This window comes from Octopus bimaculoides, chromosome 4 (genome assembly GCF_046866305.1).
Source record: "Octopus bimaculoides isolate indiv1 chromosome 4, ASM4686630v1, whole genome shotgun sequence".
Taxonomy (NCBI): domain Eukaryota; kingdom Metazoa; phylum Mollusca; class Cephalopoda; order Octopoda; family Octopodidae; genus Octopus; species Octopus bimaculoides.
This window is the reverse complement of record NC_142931.1, coordinates 115405942-115429781: the sequence shown is the minus strand read 5'-3', so window position 1 is coordinate 115429781 and position 23840 is coordinate 115405942. Positions and strand designations below refer to the sequence as shown.

At 37.0% G+C, this 23840-nt stretch overlaps 1 protein-coding gene across 1 annotated transcript; it reads right to left on the bottom strand.

Annotated features, from left to right (window-relative positions):
- Positions 1 to 309: 309 nt before the first annotated feature.
- LOC106881696 (dnaJ homolog subfamily C member 12) lies at positions 310 to 22402 on the bottom strand. The gene is made up of 5 exons (XM_014932162.3): positions 21699 to 22402; positions 15579 to 15657; positions 8482 to 8621; positions 3569 to 3626; positions 310 to 1234 (listed from the first exon to the last, which is right to left on the bottom strand). The coding sequence occupies exons 1-5, from the start codon at positions 21774 to 21776 to the stop codon at positions 1143 to 1145; spliced, it is 447 nt and encodes a 148-aa protein (XP_014787648.1). The 5' UTR covers positions 21777 to 22402; the 3' UTR covers positions 310 to 1142.
- Positions 22403 to 23840: the final 1438 nt, after the last annotated feature.

The window sequence follows — 23840 nt, the reverse complement described above, 5'->3', positions numbered from 1 at the left end:
ATCATTAGGAAAATATGTATTTCAGTTTTCTACTATACCTTCTTGACTATATCCGCTATTTTAATGGAAATAGGAAGATATGATGTTCATGCTCTTTTCAAGGACATTAATATTATATATGTATGAAAACATTTTCTTCACTAGAGAACTTGTTGCCATATCATAGCACCAGTGATAAAAAAATTATATTTGTATGTTCAAGTTCATCTTGGTGGCAATAGTATGAAGATAATCAAATGGCATAACATGCTACCATTTCTGTTCTCCAATAACTTCCACATGCAGCAATAATAATGTAAAAAAGCAAAATGGCAACATCATAATTTTTATTTCCGAATAAAATGTTGAAGCTATAATCTTGATACAAGATGTAATATACGTATATAATGATCACCGTAGAAGTGTATGCAGCTGTAGTAATAATTTCCAAAACTTAGCCATCACACTTTACTTTTAAACATTTAACATTTAGATTGAGGTTAGCCATTATCGTGCAATCCTGTGATTAACAGTCTTCCAACAACTACACTATCCAAGATGGTAGTGTGACTGGGGGAATACTTGCCTGCTGTTTCTAGCAGTTCAATGACTGACTAGAACAATAGTTCTATATTTTTTTTTAAATAAAAGAAATAGAATCCAGCACAGCATATATCAGGTATGTATAGATGTAGTTTTAATTAAAGCTATTGCATGTTTTGTTCACTTTTTTCATGATCCCCTTTTTTGAAATAATCCATGCCCCACCAAAAACAGGTCGGGGGCATGCACTCCACCCTGAGAAACCCTGGAAAGAAGCCCCTTCATTGGCTTTTGGAGTGTGTTTTATTTAATTTCTTTTCAAAAGCTTTGAAGCAAATGTTTTTCAATAAACATATCTTAATGAAATATACACAATAAAGTCATTTTAAAGCTGTTCTGTGATTGTCAAGTACAATGTTTACAGAAGTAAAATTATATTAGAGAACAAAACTTCAAATCTAAATTATATTGAGCTATCTAATAAGGCCATAAATGAAAATAAAAAAATTCCGTCTTCAATAGGAAACATATTTTCATCTCTTCTGTGAAATAATAAAACCCAAAATTCATTCTAGAGAATAAAATAATTGGTTGGTATATAAAATAAAATAATAGGTTGGTTAAATCTCATAGTTACGGAATTTTTCAAGCATTGGACAGTCATCTCTTTTGTGCCATTGTGGACACTTCTCAAGTTTAGCTGGACATTCATCTGAAAGAAAAGTTGTTTTTGCTTAAATTATCTTGTAAGATTACTAATGAAAATGTGTTTAACCCATTTGATACCAACCTGCTTGAGACCTTTGGTTCTGTGATAAAAACATTTTAAATATGATTTAAATTAATACTTTCCATCAAAATTTCATAATTTATTTTCTAAATTCCAACAAATTTACTTTACTTCTGGTTCTATAATAAAAACTTCTACATTTAAATGTGATTTAAATTAAACCCTTCCATGAAAATGCCATGCTACTTTATTTTTTTAAACATCAACTCAATAATAAAGTTACTTCACTAAATTCTTCATTATTTTCATGATTATCATCAATGTGGTAACAAACGGGTTAATGAGACAAGCTAATAGATTTACAACAGAATGAAGTGACAGGTACCTTGTGTTATCTTCACTTAGCTCTGTTAGTCATTTGATGTTGCAGTTGGCCAAATGACAAGGTGTGATTCAGATCTGTTAGTCCAACTATTCTACACCAGTTTAGAACCATATGGTGATGAATTGTAAGGAGAGCAACATGACAATCTGAACAACAATTTTTGTCACTATCCACTCTGTTTCTGTATGCATGCAGATTCTGGTGCTGGACACAGTACAGCTGTTGCTTTTGTAACAGTGATTAAGGCTTCAGCTAATTTTTCTTTTTTGGCTGGGTTAAGTAAGAAAGAAGTTTTAGGGATGCTCTCATAATAGCTTTTACTAGGTTCTTAGGTGATAGTTTTCACTGTTCTAAAATCAAGTTAGTACAGAACAGATTGTGTTGAAAATATATCAGGTAAATTAAAGTGAGAGTTAGGAAGATCATATATCACATGTTGTTGTTATTGTTGGCACTCTGTCGCTTACGACGTCGAGGGTTCCATTTGATCCAATCAACGGAACAGCCTGCTCGTGAAATTAACATGCAAGTAGCTGAGCACTCCACAGACACGTGTACCCTTAACATAGTTCTCGGGGAGATTCAGCGTGACAAGGCTGACCCTTTGAATTACAGGCACAACAGAAATAGAAAGAAAGAGTGAGAGAAAGTTGTGGTGGAAGAGTACAGCAGGGTTCACCACCATCCCCTGCTGGAGCCTCGTGGAGCTTTAGGTGTTTTCGCTCAATAAACACTCACAATGCCCAGTCTGGGAATTGAAACCGCGAGTCCGCTGCCCTAACCACTGGGCCATTGCGCCTCCCATATATCATATACCCATGACTTAATCAATTGGTAAATTAAGACAAGTGCCCGATTAAAAGCAAAACATCTTGTAGCATGAGTTTTGAGCTGTGCAAGGAATGAGTTGACACTAACATTTATCATAATCGTTTTAACATCTACTCTTCCATGGGTTTGATTGGATTTGTTGGGACAGATTTTCCATAGCTGGATGCTCTTCCTCTTACCAAATAAGGTAATGTTTCACCATGGCCATGCAGAATATGCAATACATATAAAATTTAGGTACTACTAAAGCAGCACGGTCTCGAACGTGCAGTCGCGCGTCCGCACCAGCCAGTCGTGAGTGGTCGATCCCAACCCTAACCCTAAACACGTATTCATTTGCACACGCGGGTCAGGGCTAGGATCGACCACTCACGACTAGCTAGCGTGACCGGGACTGTGCTGCTTTAGTAGTACCTAAAATTTATGTGGAGGTGCAATGGTCCAGTGGTTAGGGCAGCGGACTCGCGGTTTCGATTCCCAGACCGGGCGTTGTGAGTGTTTATTGAGCTAAAACACCTAAAGCTCCACGAGGCTCCAGCAGGGGATGGTGGTGAACCCTGCTGTACTCTTCCACCACAACTTTCTCTCACTCTAACTTCCTGTTTCTGTTGTACCTGTAATTCAAAGGGTCAGCCTTGTCACACTGTGTCACGCTGAATATCCCCGAGAACTACGTTAAGGGTACACGTGTCTGTGGATTGCTCAGCCACTTGCACGTTAATTTCACGAGCAGGCTGTTCTGTTGATCGGATCGACTGGAACCCTTGACGTCATGCCAACCATAAAATTTATGTATTCAGTTGCTAATTCCACATGTACTCAATTAGGTAGCACAAAGATTAGCAACAGTGAATTCACAACACATACATGTATGTCTAAATACACATATATACATGTATTATACAATATTTAATTAGAGCATCATGGTTCTGATTTCATATCCTGTCTCTAACTCTTACGTGTAAATATAATATATACAGTAAGAAGCCAAACATTGAATTTGTCAAGATTCATTTTTGCCTAATTAAAAAAAAAAATTTTTTTTAAAATTACATTATTGTTCCAAACAGACTGGTAAGGTATAAAAACTGGTTCATTACCTTCTTCATTGTTCTTCACTTGAAAAGGTTTAGGTTTTGTACTCGCCCAGTGCATTGACTGCAAAAATGGAATATAAGACATTTTGGGAAGAGAAGAAAACTGAATGAAGTGTAGTGCCAACGTTAACTGTACATATTGGATTACAAATGATTTTATCGAAAGTTTCAAAACCTCATGAAAAATAAAACTAAAAATACTGAGTTGGGTGTTCTGAGCAAGGTACATAACTCTTCATATTTCCTCACTGGTCTGTTACATTTAACTAAACACGCAATTTCCAACTAAACTCTCAATTATAGCCGAGTGTTAAATTGGGCGAAGAAAAAAATTTATAAATAAATCAAATAAAAATCCCACAAAAAAAAAAAATGCTAATTTTCAGGTTTACAAACCCATCAGTTATGTCTCAAATGAAGCATCTAGTAACATTCCAACCAGTCTTAATTTTGTTTTACTCTATTTCATGTTACCCCATATTGGACAACTTTGGTATATTCTGGATTGTTTTTTATATATAGTTTTATATCTTTGTGTTCTACCCATGCAATACTCAAGTGGAAGTAGCAGATTGCTATTCTGTTCCTTGAGCAAGAACACAAAGCAATCGTCATCATTTCTATATATACATATATATATATATTATTTTGTTTAAAAGAGTTCCAACTCTGTCTGTTTTTTATGTTTTATTTATATTCTTGTAAAATTAATGTGGGATATAGAATATGGAATATACAATATATAATATAAAAATGGATGGTACAATGAAATAAAGTACTGAATGTCTTATTGAATATATGGAATATGTCTTATTGAGTGTTCAATATAAAGGATTAAATATATGAAGGCAAATACGTATTTTCTATACCTTGTGGTATTTCATCATGGCCGGTATGACAGACTATACACATATATAATTAAAGTCAAGGGTAATAAGAAATATTAGAAATTTTTACTACCAGTGGCCTAGCGTGTAAAAAAAAATTAGTCAATAGACTATATATTATTCGTATAAATACAGTGTACATTTAAACACGTAAGAGGTATCCATCATAGGATTCCTTGCACGCTAGAAAGAACAGCTAAATTCCAAACGACTATTAGGGATAAAACTTCAAAGGGAATGAAAAATAAAAACATTTACCATCTATCTCCTGGACTATGGTTTCAGACTTATTTTAGCTCTTTTGGGAGCTTATGGCTTATGTAGGACTATAATATAGATTGTAACCTTTCAGTATTTAAGAAAGAAAGGTATAACATGCGGTACATTTACCATTATATCTAGCAGGTAGAGTTACTGAATAGGGCAGTTATGGGGAACCTTGGACGAAAAGCGGGCTGCACGACTAAAAAATTCAATGCAAATTTTCTTTAGGTGTGCCATTCATAAAGTCCCTCGGGCCGCAGGTTGTCCATGACTGATGTAGGGGATCTCTGGTCGTCATTTAAATTAATCTTTAATTTTCGCTTCTGTCAGAATTCTCCAATAATTTTAATCAACATCTTAAATAGTTTTACAGAGTTATTTCCCTTATATTTTCCCCCTCTAACTTAGCGAATAACTGCTTACGGAGGCGAGATACTGTTATTGTATCTTTATATTTTACTCGCTTCAGTCACTGGGCTGCTGCCATGCTAGGTAACCACTTTGAAGAGTTTTACTCGGACAAATCGACCCCAGTACTTATTTCTTTTAAAGTTTGGTACTTATTCAATCATTCTCTTTTTGTGGAACCGCTAAATACGATCACATAAACAAATGTGTGTGTGTGGGAGCTAACAAAGACAGTCACACATATTGGCTCCCATATAGTTTCCGTCTACCAAATTCACGCATATCTCCCTCGCTAATCCTCTGGAGCAACGTTTTTTCCATTTTGTCTGCTGGTGCCGTGGGAAATGTTTCTATGTTGTGAGAGGCAAGATTCTCTGTTAATCCATCATGCACATTATAAGCTTAAGAGTGTTTGTGAATAGATCGTATGTTTGTTGTGATGTTCATAGGCATTGGTTGGCAGTGGAGGCGCAATGGCCCAGTGGTTAGGGCAGCGGATTCGCGGTTTCGATTCCCAGACCGTGCGTTGTGAGTGTTTATTGAGCGAAAACACCTAAAGCTCCACGAGGCTCCGGCAGGAGATGGTGACGAACCCTGCTGTACTCTTTCACTACAACTTTCTCTCACTCTTACTTTCTGTTTCTGTTGTGCCTGTAATTCAAAGGGCCAGCCTTGTCACACTGTGTCACGCTGAATATCCCCGAGAACTACATTAAGGGTACACGTGTCTGTGGAGTGTTCAGCCACTTGCACGTTAATTTCACGAGCAGGCTGTTCCGTTGATCGGGTCAACTGGAACACTCGGCGTTGTAAGTGCCAACAACAGGCATTGGTTGGCTACCGAACCCACAAAATGAGCTTCCTATGCAAAGAACCATGCCGGCATTATGATGTAAATAAACAGGAAACATAAATAAAAAATACAATGCATAGGTTAAGTTATCACAGTCAAGGCCATGCTAGAGAAAAAAAGTAATCTTTTATCCTAAGTGGTAGATAACGAAAATAAGTTGTTTGGTAATTGCACAGTGAAAATAAATTCATAAAGCTACTTAGGCTCAGGTATGGCTGTGTGGTAAAGAAGTTTGCTTCCCAACTACATGGTTGTAGGTTCAGTCACATTGTGTGGCATCCTGAGCAAATGTCTTCTACAATAGCTTCAGGCTGTAGAACCAAAACCTTGTGAGTAGATTTGATAGAGGGAAACTGAAAGAGGTGCATGCATGTATGTATGTATATCGTTATTCAGTTTTATTTCAAGATTTCTTGCCAATAGAGAAAGGGTCAATTTCTAACCTACATCCAAGGTTCCTTCATTGGAATTTCAACAACAGAGTATTTTTGTATGTATGCAGATTTGTATGTTTTGCCTTATGTATGTATTCTTATGCATATAGTTGCATGTCTACACATGCTCATATATACTTAAATGATAAACTTCTGGAAAGTTTTACAGTTCCAGCAATGGCTCAGATCTGTAGTCTTCGAATTAGCTTTCTCCTTTCTGGTTTTGAGAAGCCTAATTTCTCAAGATTGGAATTTAGGCAGTGTGATACATATCTCAGTGCCCCAATAATTAAAGGTATAAACCTGAACTTGTAATCTGGATAGAGTAGCTGTACATTCCTCAATAGATCAGCATGGATACTTTCTTTTTTGCTAATCTTTAGCTTCATGTTAACATTCGTTGGGCAGCTGATTTCTACAGCTGTACACAGTTTCTCTTCTCTATCCCAAATTACTACATCAGGTCTATGTATGTGTGTGTGTGCATGCATGCATGGACGTGTATGTGTGTATACACTTGTCTTGACATCACATAATGGTTGTAAACAAACAATACAAACGATGTTGTTTGTTTCCAGTAGTCCATGAAAAACGTGTGGCTGTGGAGAAATATTTTCTTGCTTGGAAACAGGTGGGGGCTTGACAACAGAAAAGGCATCCAACTGAAGGGGAAAAGGTGCCTCAACAAATTCTGCCTGACCCATGCAAGCATGGAAAAGTGGATTAAAACACTGTTGATGATGAGGCTGTTGTATAAGATGTACACTTAAAGTGCTGAGCAGCAAGATGAAATCAAGAACTCTGTGGGTTTAAAATAGACTTCTTAACCACACTTCCACACCTGTAATGTTAGAATTTATCATCATTATTATGTTTGAAGGCAGTGAGCAGGTAGAATCATTAACCCTTTCGCATTCAGATTATTCTGTTAAATGTAATGCCTCTTTATTCACTGGCAGAATCGTTAGCATGCCAGGCAAAATTATTAAAGGTATTTCATCTGTCTTTAAGTTCTGAGTTCAAATTCTGCTGAGGTTGACCTTGCTTTTTATCCTTTCAGGGTCGATAAAATAAGTACCAGTTGAATACTGAGGTCAATGTAATCCACTATCCTCCTCCCCCAAATTTCAGGCCTTGTGCCTATAGTAGAAAGGATTGTTTTGAATTACTCATGCGTTATCTTTTTGTGTTGAAATTTTGATGAGGTGTTTGTTATTTTTAATACATCATAAAGTAGGTATGAGGGGTTGACTATGGTCAGTCTATACATAAAACAGGTGTAATATTTGGGCCGGATATGGCCAGTTTAAATGCTAAAGAGTTAAAGTATCAGGCAAATTGCTTAGTGGCATTTCATCTGGCTCTTTACATTCAGAGTTTAAATTCTGCTGAGATCAGCTTTGACTTTCATCCTTTCAAAGCTGATAAAATAAGCTGGAGCCCCTTAGCCATGCACCTACACACACACATACAAAAACATACACATGTACACACACACACACACACACACACACAGAGGGTGGGCCAAAAAGTCACACTGCTTTTTAATATATATTTACATGTTAAATGGTTGTGCAACTTTTGACCAACCCTGTATCTTTTACTTACTTCAGTCATTGGACTGCAGCCATGCCAGGACACTGCTTTGAAGGGTTTAGTCAAACAAACTGACCAAAGTACTCATTTTTTTTAAAGCCTGGTACACAGTTTCTCTTCTCTATCCCAAATTACTATGTCAGGTCTATTTTATTGGTCGCTTTTGTTGGGCTGCTCAGTTACAGGCATGTAAATAAACCAGCATTGGTTATCAAGCAGTAGTAGGGGGCAAACACAAAGACACATACACATGTATATACACATACATACATAAGAGAGGCTTCTTTCAGTTTCCATCTACCAAGTTCACTCACAAGGCTTTGGTCAGACTTGGGTTACAGTAGAAGACACTTGCCAAATGTGTTGTGGAGCATGACTGAATCCAAGACCCATAGTTAGGAAGCAATCTTATTGACCATACAGTTATGCCTGCGTCTATAGCCACAATGTATTTCATAAATTGTATATACTTACAGAGTGTGTCTTGTCATTCATAGAGCACCATTCCTTAAAAGATATAGCTAAGCCAGAATTAAGCCACTGGTCATATTTCTTCCTGCTTCCTGGACATGAAAGTACATCTTTAGCAATTTGTAGTAGTATAAATCTCTTTGCTGCAAATACAAATATGAACATTTCAGAGGAAATTTACAAATAAAAGATACTTTTATAAAACTCTTTGAAAACTGGAATCATCATTGTAAGACCATTACTTATACTTTTTTCTATCTTGAGAGTGTCGTATCTACTCTTTGGTTCACCACATGACTAAGAGCCAACTGCTAGTTCACCAAAGAATATCTGTTAACCCTTTAGTGTTCGCATTATTCTGCCAAAATTAATGCTTTTTTATTCACATTGTTTTGAACTAATCATGCATTATCTTGTAGCTATGAGATTTTGATGAGGTAGTTGTTAATTTTAAAAACCATATTGTAGGGTTGGTGTGAGAGACCAGATCTGGCCAGTTTGAACATAAAACAGGCAAAATACTTTTGGCATGATATGGCCGGTTTAAATGCTTAAGGGGTTAAGGGAGTAAGGAGTTGCAGCTGGAATTTACTTAGGGAAACAGAATATGCTTGATGTATTACCTAGAGCAGTCTACTTGGGAACATCTCGCTCGAGATCGCTAACTGTGATGTAATGTTGCATAGAAAGGAAGAGTTCCACTGCCTCTACTCTTAAATGCTCCCCACCACCAACTGTAACTGTGGGTTTTATGCTAATACTGGCATAAAATCCAGTTATAGTTATAGTGACGGCCACTGCATAAAAAGCACTCTGTACACTCTGTAAAGTAGTTGGTATTGGAAAGAGCATCTAGTTGCATAAACCATGCCAAAACAGACAATAGAGCCTGGTATGGCTCCAGACCTTATCACTTCCTGTTGATCCCTCCAATTAAAGCCAGCATAGGAAACAGGTGTTCGATGATGATGATGATGATGATGGGCCTAATAAACAGTCGAAGGACCCACAAAGAGTAAAGTTGTTAATCTGATCATCTTCAGACAGGAAGGATGAATATCATAATCCTTTTTTTCTAGAGAAAAAGAAACTAAATAATGTTTCATTGTAAATATTTTAAGTGACTTTAGACAAATCTATTTATTTCATAATGTCTAAGTTATTCTCACACAATCAATCTCACACCAAACACGTTTCTTTCTCTTCTTACTCCACATTAATTTATTCCGCCCTTCACTGATTCATAACCTGTTTCCCATGCTGGCTTGAATTGGAGGGTTCAACAGAAAGTGACAAGGTCAAGAGCCATACCAGGCTCTATTGTCTGTTTTGGCATGGTTTCTGCAGCTGGATCTCTTTCCAATGCTAACCACTTTACAGAGTGTGTGTGTGTGTTGGCACTCCGTCGCTTACGACATCGATCAACGGAACAGCCTGCTCGTGAAATTAACGTGCAAGTGGCTGAGCACTCCACAGACACGTGTACCCTTCATGTAGTTCTTGGGGATATTCAGCGTGACACAGAGTGTGACAAGGCTGACCCTTTGAATTACAGGCACAACAGAAACAGGAAGTAAGCATGAGAAAAAGTTGTGGTGAAAGAGTACAGCAGGGTTCGCCACCATCCCTTGCCGGAGCCTCGTGGAGCTTTAAGTGTTTTCGCTCAATAAACACTCACAACGCCTGGTCTGGGAATCGAAACCGCGATCTTATGACCGCGAATCCGCTGCCCTAACCACTGGGCCATTGCGCCTCTACACTTTACAGAGTGTACAGGGTGCTTTTTACATGGCACCAACACCAGTGCTTTTTATGTGGGACCAGTACCAATGTCTTTTATGCAGTGGTCGTCACTATAATTGTAACTGGATTTTATGCCCATATTGGCATAAAACCCACAGTTACAGTTGGTGGTGGTGGTGGTGAGGAGCATGTAAGAGCAGAGGCAGGGCCCAGTGGAACTCTTCCTTCCCATGCAACCCTCCTCTCTTTAGTTTCTCTGATCATATGTGTATGTGCGTGATATATGTATATGTGTGTGATATATGTGTATGTATGAATGTTTAGATCCCTCACTTCACTTGAAAAGTATTGAGCTAAAAACAATGATGTTTGTAGGCATCTGTCAATAAGTCATCTACTAGCACTTTGTTTTCAGAGATATGTGAAATAAAAGCTCACTTATTTTAATAATTGTTGAACATTAGGACAAGAAGGACATCCATCTGTAAAAAAAAGCACCAATAGTATGAATTCATCCAACTCATGCTAGCATGGAAAAATAGACATTAAGTGAATGAATGAATAACTATAAATGACCTCTATGGAACCTGGTGCAGACCCTGGTCTTACCAGTTTCTGTCCAACCCATGCCAGCATGAAAAACGGACGTTAAATGTTGATAATGATGATGATGACCTAGTTTCTTTCAAGGATGAGAAATGATTTTAAATTTAAGATGGTCTATGAAAGAAAATCCCTTCAGAGCGTTTTCTTTTTTTTTTTTTTTTGGCATAATAGATTTCCCACGTTTCACCCTAATGAGTGGCACTAGAAATGGAAGCTAGAAATTACAAAAGTGTATCTCTGAGTTTGAAAAAAACAAAAAAAAAACAGAAGGCAAAATGCCTTTTGAAAAATCAGTTTTAGCTAGTTTAGTATTCCATATAAACCATTTCTACTATTCACATTCTTAATTCATTTCTTGTCAGCACTTAATGTCAACTTAAGTAGAGCAGTGATGTTTTAATGTCTTGCTAAACACACAACACACATTCAGTGATGAATACATAACTCCCATTCAACCACCACCATCACCATCCTACAACCACTACTACCATCATCATTATAGTGTCTATATTTTTCGTGCTCATATGGGTCAAAAGACGCTATATTGAGGCAGAAGTTTTCTATAACAAGATACACATCTTGATGTCACTTCTCACTTGTTTCCAAGCACACATAGATTTCCCATGCAAAAACTCATCTTTATTACACTTTATTAATTCATTATTTATTTTCATTTGCCACTCATAATACTCTGCCTGAGTTTACATCAGTTCATAAAAGAATGATTTTGTTTTTTTAATTAGTTAATTAGGAAGCTGTTAAAAATGTTTACATAGATGTCTCCGTTATCCACTCGCCTCATGGCTGTGTGGTAAGAAGCTTGCTTTTAAACACATGGTTACAAGTTCAGTTCCACTGCGTGACACCTTGGGCAAGTGTCTTCTACTATAGCTTCGGTCCAACTAAAGCCTAGTGAGTAGATTTGGTAGACAGAAACTGAAAGAAGCTTGTCATCATCATCATCATCGTTTAACGTCCGCTTTCCATGCTAGCATGGGTTGGACGATTTGAGTGAGGACTGGTGAACCGGATGGCTACACCAGGCTCCAATCTGATTTGGCAGAGTTTCTACAGCTGGATGCCCTTCCTAACGCCAACCACTCTGAGAGTATATATATATATTACATATATATATATATATATATGTGTGTGTTTGAGTGTCTTTGTGTCTGTTTGTACCCCCATCACTGCTTGACAACAAGTGTTGGTATGTTTATGTTCTCATAACTTAGCGGTTCGGCAAAAGGGACAGCTAGAATAAGTGCCAGGCTTAAAAAAAGAAGTGCTGGGGTCGATTCATTCGACTCAAGATTCAAGGCATCACTCCAGCATGGCCGCAGTCAAATGACTGAAACATGTGAAAGAATAGATGTCTGTAATACAGATATGGTTATATATATATATTAGTTTTAATTTACCTTAGTAAGATGTGTGTATGTGTATGTGCATGGATGGATGTGCATGGTACAAGTATGTCTATCTGTGTGTCTTCACTTTGACACCACTTGGGGAGTGGTGATAAACTGAAGTCCCACATAAACAAAAAAATGTGGCAGCCCAATGATTCAATGCTGTAAAAAAAACAAAACAAAAAAAAAACCATGAAAATAAAATGTCTTACTTGAAAATAAACTGTCCAGAGACATGTAACCAGACAAATATATTCCTTCAATTCACTTAGATATATCCTGAATGTCTTGTTTCTCTGGACTAAAGTTTTGATGCCTAACAGTTGACTTGGCAGAAGCCAACAAGACTATCCACCATTCTCCTAAAAACAAGTTTGGTCATCTTTTTGAATTCAATACACCTACCACCCATGAACTTCCTTGTAAAATGAAAAAAACAAAACAAAAACACAACGCAGCACCTATGACTTTCAAAAACATTTTTCCAAGTTCAGAACTGTTGAAACTTGGAATAAACTACCCACATTCATTGTTAATTGTTAGGCCACTGCGTCTTTCTAAAACTTCATGCTTCTTGAAATTCACCAATACTACATTTAACATGCTTATGCACTCCTTCTTTATGAGTCTTTTATTGTTCAATTGCCTATCTTTTTTGTGTCTTATTCTGCATACTATGGCATCTACTTTTGATTAATTACTGCTATTTCCTCTTTTACTCTTTTTCCGATGAGTTGTAGTGCAACTGAGTATGGTATACTATAAGCTTATTATTACTACAAGTAAGAGTTGGCATCACAAAGTTGCATCTGGTTGAAGAACAATGCTTCCATAAAACTCACTCATGCCATCACTGAAACAAATTGCCGCAAGAATGATGACAACAATGGTGTGTGTGTGTGTGTGTGTGTGTGTGTGTACATAAAAATTACCACATTTGTGGATAGTGAAGAAGAGAGATCTGAATATAAAGAAAGCTATGAATGACATTCTGAAACTGATAACAACCGAGGCTCATAGCTGAAGTAGTTCCATGCAAAACGACTTGACATTGCTGAAGAATTAAACAATGGTCACTCAACAATTGCTGGACCTTTGCATCATATAGTAAAATCAAAAGAAAGCTCTTGACAAAAGGCAGCAAGGACATAGACACATGGACAGCTGATGTAAAATGGTGATGATAAGCCTGCTGAACATCATAATGACCCCAGGCCCTTTGACCTGTGATACTATTTGACACCCAATATTTTGCCTTGGCCTGTCTCTTGATCATGCTGATAGAATGGAGAAGGTTTATGAAGTGTTGTGAAAATTTAAAATTCTGTGGGTGTTGCTAACTTTAGTCAGCATGGTTTAACTCTGACACTTAAAAGGCATCTGTGCTATTTCTTTACTATCCACAAGGAGCTACACGCGGAGGGGACAAACGGATTAAGCCGATTATATCGACCCCAGTGCGTAACTGGTACTTATTTAATTGACCCCGAAAGGATGAAAGGCAAAGTTGACCTCGGCGGAATTAGAACTCAGAACGTAGCGGCAGACGAAATACCGCTAAGCATTTTGCCCAGCGTGCTAACGTTTCTGCCAGCTCGCCACCTTGGCGTCTTAAAAGGCATCTGTGCTGGTGACATGTAAAGGAACCCATGTCGGTGACACCTAAAAGGCACTTGTGCCAGTGACATGTAAAAGGCACCCACTACACTCTTAGAGTGGTTGGCACTAGGAAGGGCATCCAGCTGTAGAAACCAAGCCAAAATCAGATTGGAACCTGGTACAGCTCTCTGGCTTACCAGTTCCAGTCAAACCTTTTAACCCATGCCAGCATGGAAAAGAGATGCTAAATGATGATGATGATGACAATGAGTAGACAGTTGTCATCACCAACACCACCATCATCCCTCATTTCTATAGTAGCATGTGTTGTATGATTCATCAAAGTTCAAGTCAGATCTTATTTGGAGTAATTTCCCTATTGATGTATCAGAGACGGCACTTTCCTCATTCCTCTCCAAACTTTATTTTTTTTTTGTTTGATTTCTACAGCTGGATGCACTTCCAGTTATACCGATTTATTTACAGAGTGAACTGTTGTTGTTGGCATTCCGTTGCTTACGACGTAAAGGGTTCCAGTTGATCCGATCAACGGAACAGCCTGCTCGTGAAATTAACGTGCAAGTGGCTGAGCACTCCACAGACACGTGTACCCTTAACGTAGTTCTCGGGGATATTCAGCGTGATGCAGTGTGACAAGGCTGACCCTTTGAATTACAGGCACAAGAGAAACAGGAAGTAAGAGTGAGAGAAAGTTGTGGTGGAAGAGTACAGCAGGGTTCGCCACCATCCCCTGCCGGAGCCTCGTGGAGCTTTAGGTGTTTTCGCTCAATAAACACTCACAACGCTTGGTCTGGGAATCGAAACCGCGATCCTATGACCGTGAGTCCGCTGCCCTAACCACTGGGCCATTGCGCCTCCAGACAGAGTGAACTAGGTGCACTTTATCATGACACCAGACCTAGAAATGCTGTCATGTCCTTGGATAAAACTAAAGTCCTTTCTATCCCATCCTACACTGTCTCTGTTCAATAACTCTCACATTCAGCTGATAGCTGACTCTAATGAACCCTTGTCTGAATGCTAAATTCGTTAGTGAAGGATATTATTAGAAGAGAACTTATGCAGGCAAAAAAAAAAAAAAAAAAAAAAAAGAGCCGTGAAAGAAAATAATTCCAATCAATCTCATTTGCCTTCCTTCATTCTTGGATATAATTCTTCTTCTTCCGATGTTGATAAAGTACAGGATAAAGTACCAGTTGGAGGCGCAATGGCCCAGTGGTTAGGGCAGCGGACTCGCGGTCATAGGATCGCGGTTTCGATTCCCAGACCGGGCGTTGTGAGTGTTTATTGAGCGAAAACACCTAAAACTCCACGAGGCTCCGGCAGGGGATGGTGGCGAACCCTGCTGTACTCTTCCCCCACAACTTTCTCTTACTTCCTGTTTCTGTTGTGCCTGTAATTCAAAGGGTCAGCCTTGTCACACTGCGTCACGCTGAATATCCCCGAGAACTACGTTAAGGGTACACGTGTCTGTGGAGTGCTCAGCCACTTGCACGTTAATTTCATGAGCAGGCTGTTCCGTTGATCGGATCAACTGGAACCCTCGACGTCGTAAGCGACGAAGTGCCAACAACAAAGTACCAGTTTTCTTGTAATCAACTTAAACCCTTGAAAATGGTACCTCAACATTGCCACAGTGAACTGACTGAAACCACTGAGAAAGTTAAAGAATAACATTATATGTATATGAGTATAAGTAGTGAATATGTATTATATTCTCACCAGCTTGTGGGTCATCGGGATGTTTGTCTGGATGACAGGACAAAACACGTGCTTTATATTCTGCATTGATTTGCTCTATCTGCAGAAAAGAAAAAAAAAAATGTTTGATGAAACATTATAGAGAAAAGGGACATATAATGTAAACATAATTTTAAAATATTTTGTAATTATGCTTGATTAGGCAAAACAGACACATGCACACAAACAAAAGATTGTTTTAATTGCTAATGTTGTAAATACTGATATTGTTTAGCTTGATATGAAAATATTCTTGGGTTATTTACATTAAAAGTCACTTAACCCTTTTGTTACCATATTTCTGTGGAAATATACCCTCTTATTTCAATAAACTTCTGAAATAATGAAGAATAGGCATAGGAGTGGCTGTGTGGTAAGTAGCTTGCTTACCAACCACATGGTTCCAGGTTCAGTCCCACTGCATGGCACCTTGGGCAAGTGTCTTCTACTATAGCCTCGGGCTGACCAAAGCCTTGTGAGTGGATTTGGTAGACGGAAACTGAAAGAAGCCCGTTGTATATATGTATATATGTGTGTGTGTTTGTGTCTCTGTGTTTGTCCTCCCAACATTGATTGACAACCGATAGTGGTGTGTTTACGTCCCTGTAACTTAGCGGTTCGGCAAAAGAGACCGATAGAATAAGTACGAGGCTTACAAAGAATAAGTCCTAGGGTCTACTTGCTCAGCTAAAGGCGGTGCTCCAGTATGGCCACAGTCAAATGACTGAAACAAGTAAAAGAGTAATAGAGCAAAATAATTTTGCTGTTTATTAAGCTGATGTTTGCAACATAAATTAGAATGAAATTTTGAAGAGAAATTTTAATTTAGATCACTTTAAAGTAGGAAGCTTGTACCATAAAACCAAGGGAAGTCTTGGGCAGGTTGGTGCCAGAAGTATAAAGCTACAAAAAAGCACTGAAGTGGCTCATACATAAGAATAGAATTTTAACAATATGATGGGTAAGATGTGGATGAATGAGAATATTCATTAATACTGAAGTGGAAGATACATTTATTCTTCAAATCCCAGATATACTTGGATAGTGGTGTTGTGCCTCTTCTCTCTTCATGCCTGAACAAAAAGTTTTTGGTTGTATCTGGATTTAACATGTTGTTTATGAGGCCTGTATAGCATTTTGTACTGTAGCTACACTCTTTTGAAAGCATTTACTACTTGAAGGATAAGTATTACTATAAGGCATTTGCTATGTGGTAAAGCATCATGCATGATTACCTATGCTAATTTCCTCCAATTAATTTTAGATAAGGGAGAAGTGAAATTGTCTGTACAGTGGTAACTTACCATAACGTTACTCCTATAAAAATCTCATGGAACTTATGGTTAGTAGGGAATTGTTTACTGGTTAAGTAACAATAGAACTAACATTTAAACTGAAAAGTGGATGAAAATATACAACTTTCCCTCTTCTGGCAGTTAGCTTTAGAAGTATTTTATTCAGGAATGTATTGAATTCTATAAGCAGAGCCTCTTTTGCTTATAACATTACTGTGAAGTTTGACAGCACATTTAAATATCTCTTCACCAGAAGATATTCAAGAGAGTCTCTGATATTTCTCAGCAAATTTTACAGGTAGAAGGGTGATTATAACTCCAGACCAACCAAATTAACTTGTAAGTAAATTTGGTAGATGGAAACTGAAAGAAGCCCACCACACACACACATATATATATATATATATATATATATATCATCGTCATCATCATTATTATTTAACATCTATTTTTCCTTGCTTGTATGAGTCAGACACAACTTATTGAGGAAGAGTTTCAACAATTAGATACCTTTTCTGTCACCAACCTTCACCCATTTCCAAGTAAAATAATATTCTCCATGACTAGACATGTTTGTATAGAAGATTGGAAATGGAAACCACTTAGATGATGGAAACATTCGGTTTAGAACTATCATATGAAGCCAAAGCAAGGAGACAGTATTATACACACACACACGTATACAATGGGCTTCTTTCAGCTTCCGTCTACCAAATCCATTCACAAGGTTTTTGTCAGTCAAGGGCTATAGTAGAAGATACTTGCCCAAGGTACCATGTAGTGGGACTGAACCCAACACTATATGGTTGGGAAGTAAATTTCTCATCGCACTACCACACCTATGTTTTTATACACACACATGACAGAAGTAAATAGACACCCCATAAACATTGTTCTATGCTTATTTTAACTTGAAAAGGTTTATATCCTTTATTAATTGACATTTTTATGTTTCAGGTTCTATAGGTGACTGTTTAATCATGCCATGTACAAAAGAAACCTTGGAACTGTCTGAATTTCAAAGAGGCCATATTGTAGGTTAATCTGAAGGTGGACTTAGTGTAAAACTGGAGAAAACCTTGGGATTCTGATTTCTACAGTTAATAGAGTGATTATGCAATTCACCAGAGAGGGGAAGGAGTCCACATCACCTCACCCAGGTTGACCAGGACCCTCTGACAGGAACCCTTTGCTTTGTTAAGAGAAGTGTGGGGGATAATTTTTGTTGCAAGGCCTTTGACATAGCAGAACAAGTTGATGTCAGTCCCAGAACAGCTGTCAGGTATCTCTGCAAACTTGGCTACCATGGCAGAGCAGCAAGAAGGAAGCCACTTCTTTGAACAGTTCAGTAGTACTGCGTGGCACCTAGGGCAAGTGTCTTCTACTATACCCTCAGGCTGACCAAAGATTTGTGAGAGGATTTAGCAAACAGAAAGAAAGTTGTTGGATGGATGGATGGATATATATATATATATATATATATATATATATATACGACGATTGGCGAGCCAGCTCCCAGCAGCAATAATAAATAGTCCAGTTGAAATCCAATGGGTTTAATTTCTTAGAAATTAACCCATCTATGGATGATGTCAGCTAACAAACGCTTCCCCTAGGTTTAGTTATCGATCACCATTGATTTGGATGACTATCCCATCGCAGAGACATCAAGGCAACCGGAAAGACTTCATCCCCCACCCCACCATTTTCTCGCAAATTATTGTTTTTTTTAATTTTTTTTTTTTTTTGTCAAAAACGCACGTTTTCAGATACGGAGATTTGGATGACTATCCCATCGCAGAGACATCAAGGCAACCGGAAAGACTTCATCTCCCACCCCGCCATTTTCTCGCAAATTATTGTTTTCTTTAATTTTTTTTTTTTTTGTCAAAAACGCACGTTTTCAGATACGGAGATTCTGGAAAATTGCCAAAAATCGGAATTTGGAAATTTTTTGCTCCCCCTTACTCTTTCTCTCCTAATTTCTTTTTTTTTTTCACTTTTTTCCATAACCCTAACACTAAAGCCCCAACCCTAACCCTATGTAGAAAAATTTTTGGAAATTTTTTTCAGAATCATAATCTCCGTATTTTTCCACATATTTTGCCAAAGAAAATTTGTGAAAAAAAAGTTAACCAAAAACTTTTGAATTTTTTTTTTTCAGAATCATAATCTCCAAATTGAAAAAAAAAAAAAAATTCTGAAAAAAGTTAAAAATGAAGAATTTGGGGGGAGGGGGGGATTTGCAGATTCGTATTCTCCGTAGCCAAACACGGGGGTTTGTGTAGAGAAAAAAAATTAAATTTTAAAAAAAGGGGTGTTTTTGATGGGGTACAAAAGGAAGCTTCTTACCACACAGCCGCTCCTGCACCTACACATATATATACTTCGTTTTTGTATCTGGTTTGCAAGATTATTTATGTGAACTAGCGTGTTGAAACAAGTTTTGCTGTGTCTGGGAAGGGTCATACTGCCTTAATATTCAACACACTCACCGGTTCAATTTCCACTCATTTAACATTATTTTCTTTTTTTGTGTGTCTTTTTATATATATATATATATATATTATTTTAACGTCCACTTTTCCATGCTTGCATAGGTCAGATGGAGTATATTGAGGCCAATTTTCTATGGCCAGAATCCCATCCTAATGCCAGCCCTTGCCTTTTTCCAAGCAAGGCAATATTTTTCCATGGCCTGGCATGTTCTCGCAGAATATTGGAAATAAATGACATTGCTTGTATGACAGTCACAAGTATATTACAAAGAGCACATGAAGTCAAGACGAAACGCAACACACTTACAAAGCTTTGGTCAGCCCCAGAGCCATAGTAGAAAACAATTACCCGAATAGCAGTGCAATGGGACTGAACCCAAGATCACATAGTTGGGAAGCAAGCTTCTCAACGGTGTGTGTGTGTGTGTGTGCGAGAGTATTTGTACTTTTTCATTAAAGCATGGATTGTTAAATCTCTTCCTCACGAAAGATTTAATATAATTTTTAAGGATAAAAAAAAAAGGTCTTAAAATTTAAAATTTCTTATTAAGAACATCAAACATTAAGAATCTTCACTCCCCCCCCCCAACTAAAAAAAGGAAAAAAGTATATACCACAAACTTGTAGAATTATAACTTGATTAGAGTTACAGGTATGCGTTTAACAGGTGTGCATTTACGAACATATACAAAGTGTGTGTGTGTATAGTCAACAGACGAGATCCAGAGATTCTCGGGATAGAAAATACTTTGTAGCGCTCAAATGATTCAAACTTGGACACGCAATGTCTTTACGAGGGACTAAATCCGCGGAGTAAAGAATGGCTATAAGAGGAATCAAGGAGCAGATATGGAGGCTTAATTTGTATGTCAAACCCAAGCTGTTATCTTTAATTTGTTTATTCGCAAAACTGCCTATATACATATATTACACTTGTGTGCCCCGCTCCACATTTTTTTTTTTGTTTTTCATAACTTACAGAAAAATGGATAAATTTTAGTGAAATTTTCTACAAATACGCTTCAAATAGTGTAGATTCTGACTGTATCGGAATTTGTTATGAAAAAAATAAAGGTTATTTTTCAGATTAGCACCCGCACGATCTTCACTAGGGTGTTAGGGTTAGGGATAGGGTTACGGTTAGGTCGGAATTTCCTAACCCAAACCCTAAAACCCTAAACCGTAACTCTAAAACTAAGCCTGACCCTAACACCCTAGTGAAGATCGTGCGGTGTTAATCTGAAAAATTACCCCCCTCCCCCCCAAAAAAACCCGAACAGGTGGACTCATACACATACATACTGACGCATGTCACATATCTTTACAAAAGGAAACTCGAAGTTTCGAAAAAAAAGTAGTGTCAATATGTACATGTGTGTGTGCTCAGTGTTTTTCTTCTCGCGTCAAATTCCGTTATAATCATAATTTACACATCCTGAAAAGTATTTGTTGAACATTTCATTAAAGAATATCCATTTTCCTCATAGTTACGAGGCAACAAAGCCAACTCGTGTGAATTTTCCGAAACTCTTCTTCTCACACACAGAAACAAGAAAATTCTTTCATAACAAATTTCGATATAATCGGAATCTACACCATCCAAAGCGTATTTGTACAAAATTTCATAATAAAATATCCACTTTTCTGGAAGTTATAAGAAAACAAAGTCATGTAGTTTGCATTCGCAATTACGTTTTGTATTTTCATTCTCAAGAAAGTGAAACAACATTCTTTTAAGAATACGTATTCGTTGAATAAACATTACTTTCGTTATTTTTGAAACAAATTAATTGTTTATTATAAGTTTATTATTAGATATTCGCGTTTCTTTGCCCATACAATAATATATATAATGCATTTATAAAACACTGGTAGATAGAGATTCCGTATAAGTTGTTTTGATTTACATAGATATACATTTGTACATATGTATGTGTATATATACAAACATAGTGTATGTATGTACGTAAATATATATGTATATACATACATGATATATGTATATACATATGTATGTATACCTATATATACATATATATATATATCTGATATTCCTTATATGGATCAAAAGACCATTTTTAAAAAATCAAAAAGGCAACCCTCTTTCCCAAACAAATGCGTAATAATAACTTAAACGAATACGTGCCAAAAAATACAGGTAAATCAAAATTTACCAAAACATACACTGAATAAAAGTAAAGATAAGAGGGAAAACATGAACAAAATCAACAGTCCATCCACAATACTCCCCTTAACAAAACTAACGCAATAACACTATGGGCCTGTTGTTAGAATCCTAAGTGCCTTACCGTGGAAAGCTGGTGACATCCGAGTATTTTGTAATAATCCTCATCCGGATTAAATTCATAATTTAAAACATCGGTCATGTTAAACGAAATTCCACACGGTGGGAGGGAGAGAAAACGAACAGGTTGACTATGAAAGAATGAATGGGAGAGAGCGAAGAAGCGACAGTCACACGCACACACCGCGAAGATGTTACAGGGCCAGAACTAAGAATAGGTGACCCGATTCTTGGTAAATGAATATGAATGACAACAGTTACGACATAAACAATAATAACAGTATTTTTGTTTGTTTGTTGCTTTATAAAAGTAGTTTTGAATTTAAAAATAAAATCTATTTATTGATGATAGGAATTATGCTACTGCAAATTCATTGATATAATTAAATTTGTATCAATTATATATTAATAAAGACTTACTTTCGTACATGCATGATGTGTGTGTGGTTGTGTGTATGCGTTGTGTATGTGAGTGTGTGTCACGCGTATGTGTATAAGTCCACTCTTATATAAGTGTATTTACATAACTTATATAAGTGTATCGCGTTAGATGAGTATTTGTATGAATAAGCATGATTCGATTCATAACTATGTTCACACATATTTCTGACCCCGCACGCACGTACGCGCGCGCACACACACACACACACACACATAGTAAGAAAGAAAAATATCGATGCATGTGTGTTGACATACGTGTGCGCGTGCAAAGACGCATGCACAAACACACACACACATATATATATATACATACATACATACATACATACATATATATATAAAAATATATACACACACACACACACGAATAGAGATACCCGGCGTTGCTCTGGATTATAATGGCATAGTTTTTTTTATTGTTTTACTTCTTTCAGTTACGTGACTGCGGCCATGCTGGAACACCGTCTTTAGTCGAACAAATCGACAACAGGATATATTCTTTGTAAACCTAGTACCTATTCTATCATTGTCTTTTGCCGAAAGGCTAAGTTAGTTACGGGGATATATGTGTGTATATATGTAGGTATATATATATATATGTATATATATATATATATATATATATGTATATATATCCATATATATATATATATCCATATATATATATATATATATATATATATAGGTGAGTTAAGTTAGAGATTATAACAACCGTCTAAGGGATACTTGTATCCAATGAATCCACTAGTATATTACCTATATTTAATCATGAGCATTGATATTTATACTCATAAATGATAGGTAATGACAAAAATAAACTAATGTTTATCAATATTCAAGGAAATCAGAAAATGGTGATACAGTTGATGAATAACAATTGATTTACATCAATTATCATTTGTTAATTAATTACGAAAAGATTGAATCTCAACTTACAGCTGTTTCCATTACCATGATTCTCCGGTTTAACCACCACAATGATAATAATAGTTATTATTGTAAGCTATTAGTTATACCAATTTGAATTAAAGCAGAAAAGTAAATAAAATAGACAAAAAGAAAAAGGAGAAAGTGAGAACAGGGATAATCAGTTGATGTTCCATGCTGACCCACTGTGAAACATCCGACTGACTAGAAATTAGAAATAGAATAGGGGTAGTTATAATATTTAGTGTTACATTCCTGTATATGGAGGGAAGGCGTGGGTTAAATATGTAATAACTATATGAGCAAATTGGTTAAGTCAAAAAATAAAATAGAAAAGTAAGAAATATAATTCGAAACACTGGTAGTTATAGAACTATGTAATAACAGTTGACTATAATTTATTATTTATTGATTTTGTATGTGTTTTATTTATTATTATGTTGTTGTTGGCACTCCGTCGCTTACGACGTTGAGGGTTCCAGTTGATTCGATCAACGGAACAGCCTGCTCGTGAAATTAACGTGCAAGTGGCTGAGCACTCCACAGACACGTGTACCCTTAATGTAGTTCTCAGGGATATTCAGCGTGACACAGTGTGACAAGGCTGACCCTTTGAATTACAGGCACAACAGAAACAGGAAGTAAGAGTGAGAGAAAGAGTACAGAAGGGTTCGCCACCATCCACTGCCAGAGCCTCGTGGAGCTTTAGGTGTTTTCGTTCAATAAACACCCACAACGCCCGGTCTGGGAATCGAAACCGTGATCCTATGACTGCGAG

What these genes read in the sequence shown, in the direction of transcription:
- LOC106881696 (XM_014932162.3), bottom strand. Translation starts at nt 21,776, where the DNA reads ATGACCGATGTTTTAAATTATGAATTTAATCCGGATGAGGATTATTAC. An exon ending in GATGTCACCAGCTTTCCACG is followed by an intron (nt 15,658 to 21,698) that starts GTAAGGCACTTA and finishes TCTTTTCTGCAG; the next exon opens with ATAGAGCAAATCAATGCAGA. An exon ending in TGAATGACAAGACACACTCT is followed by an intron (nt 3,627 to 8,481) that starts GTAAGTATATAC and finishes CCATTTTTGCAG; the next exon opens with TCAATGCACTGGGCGAGTAC.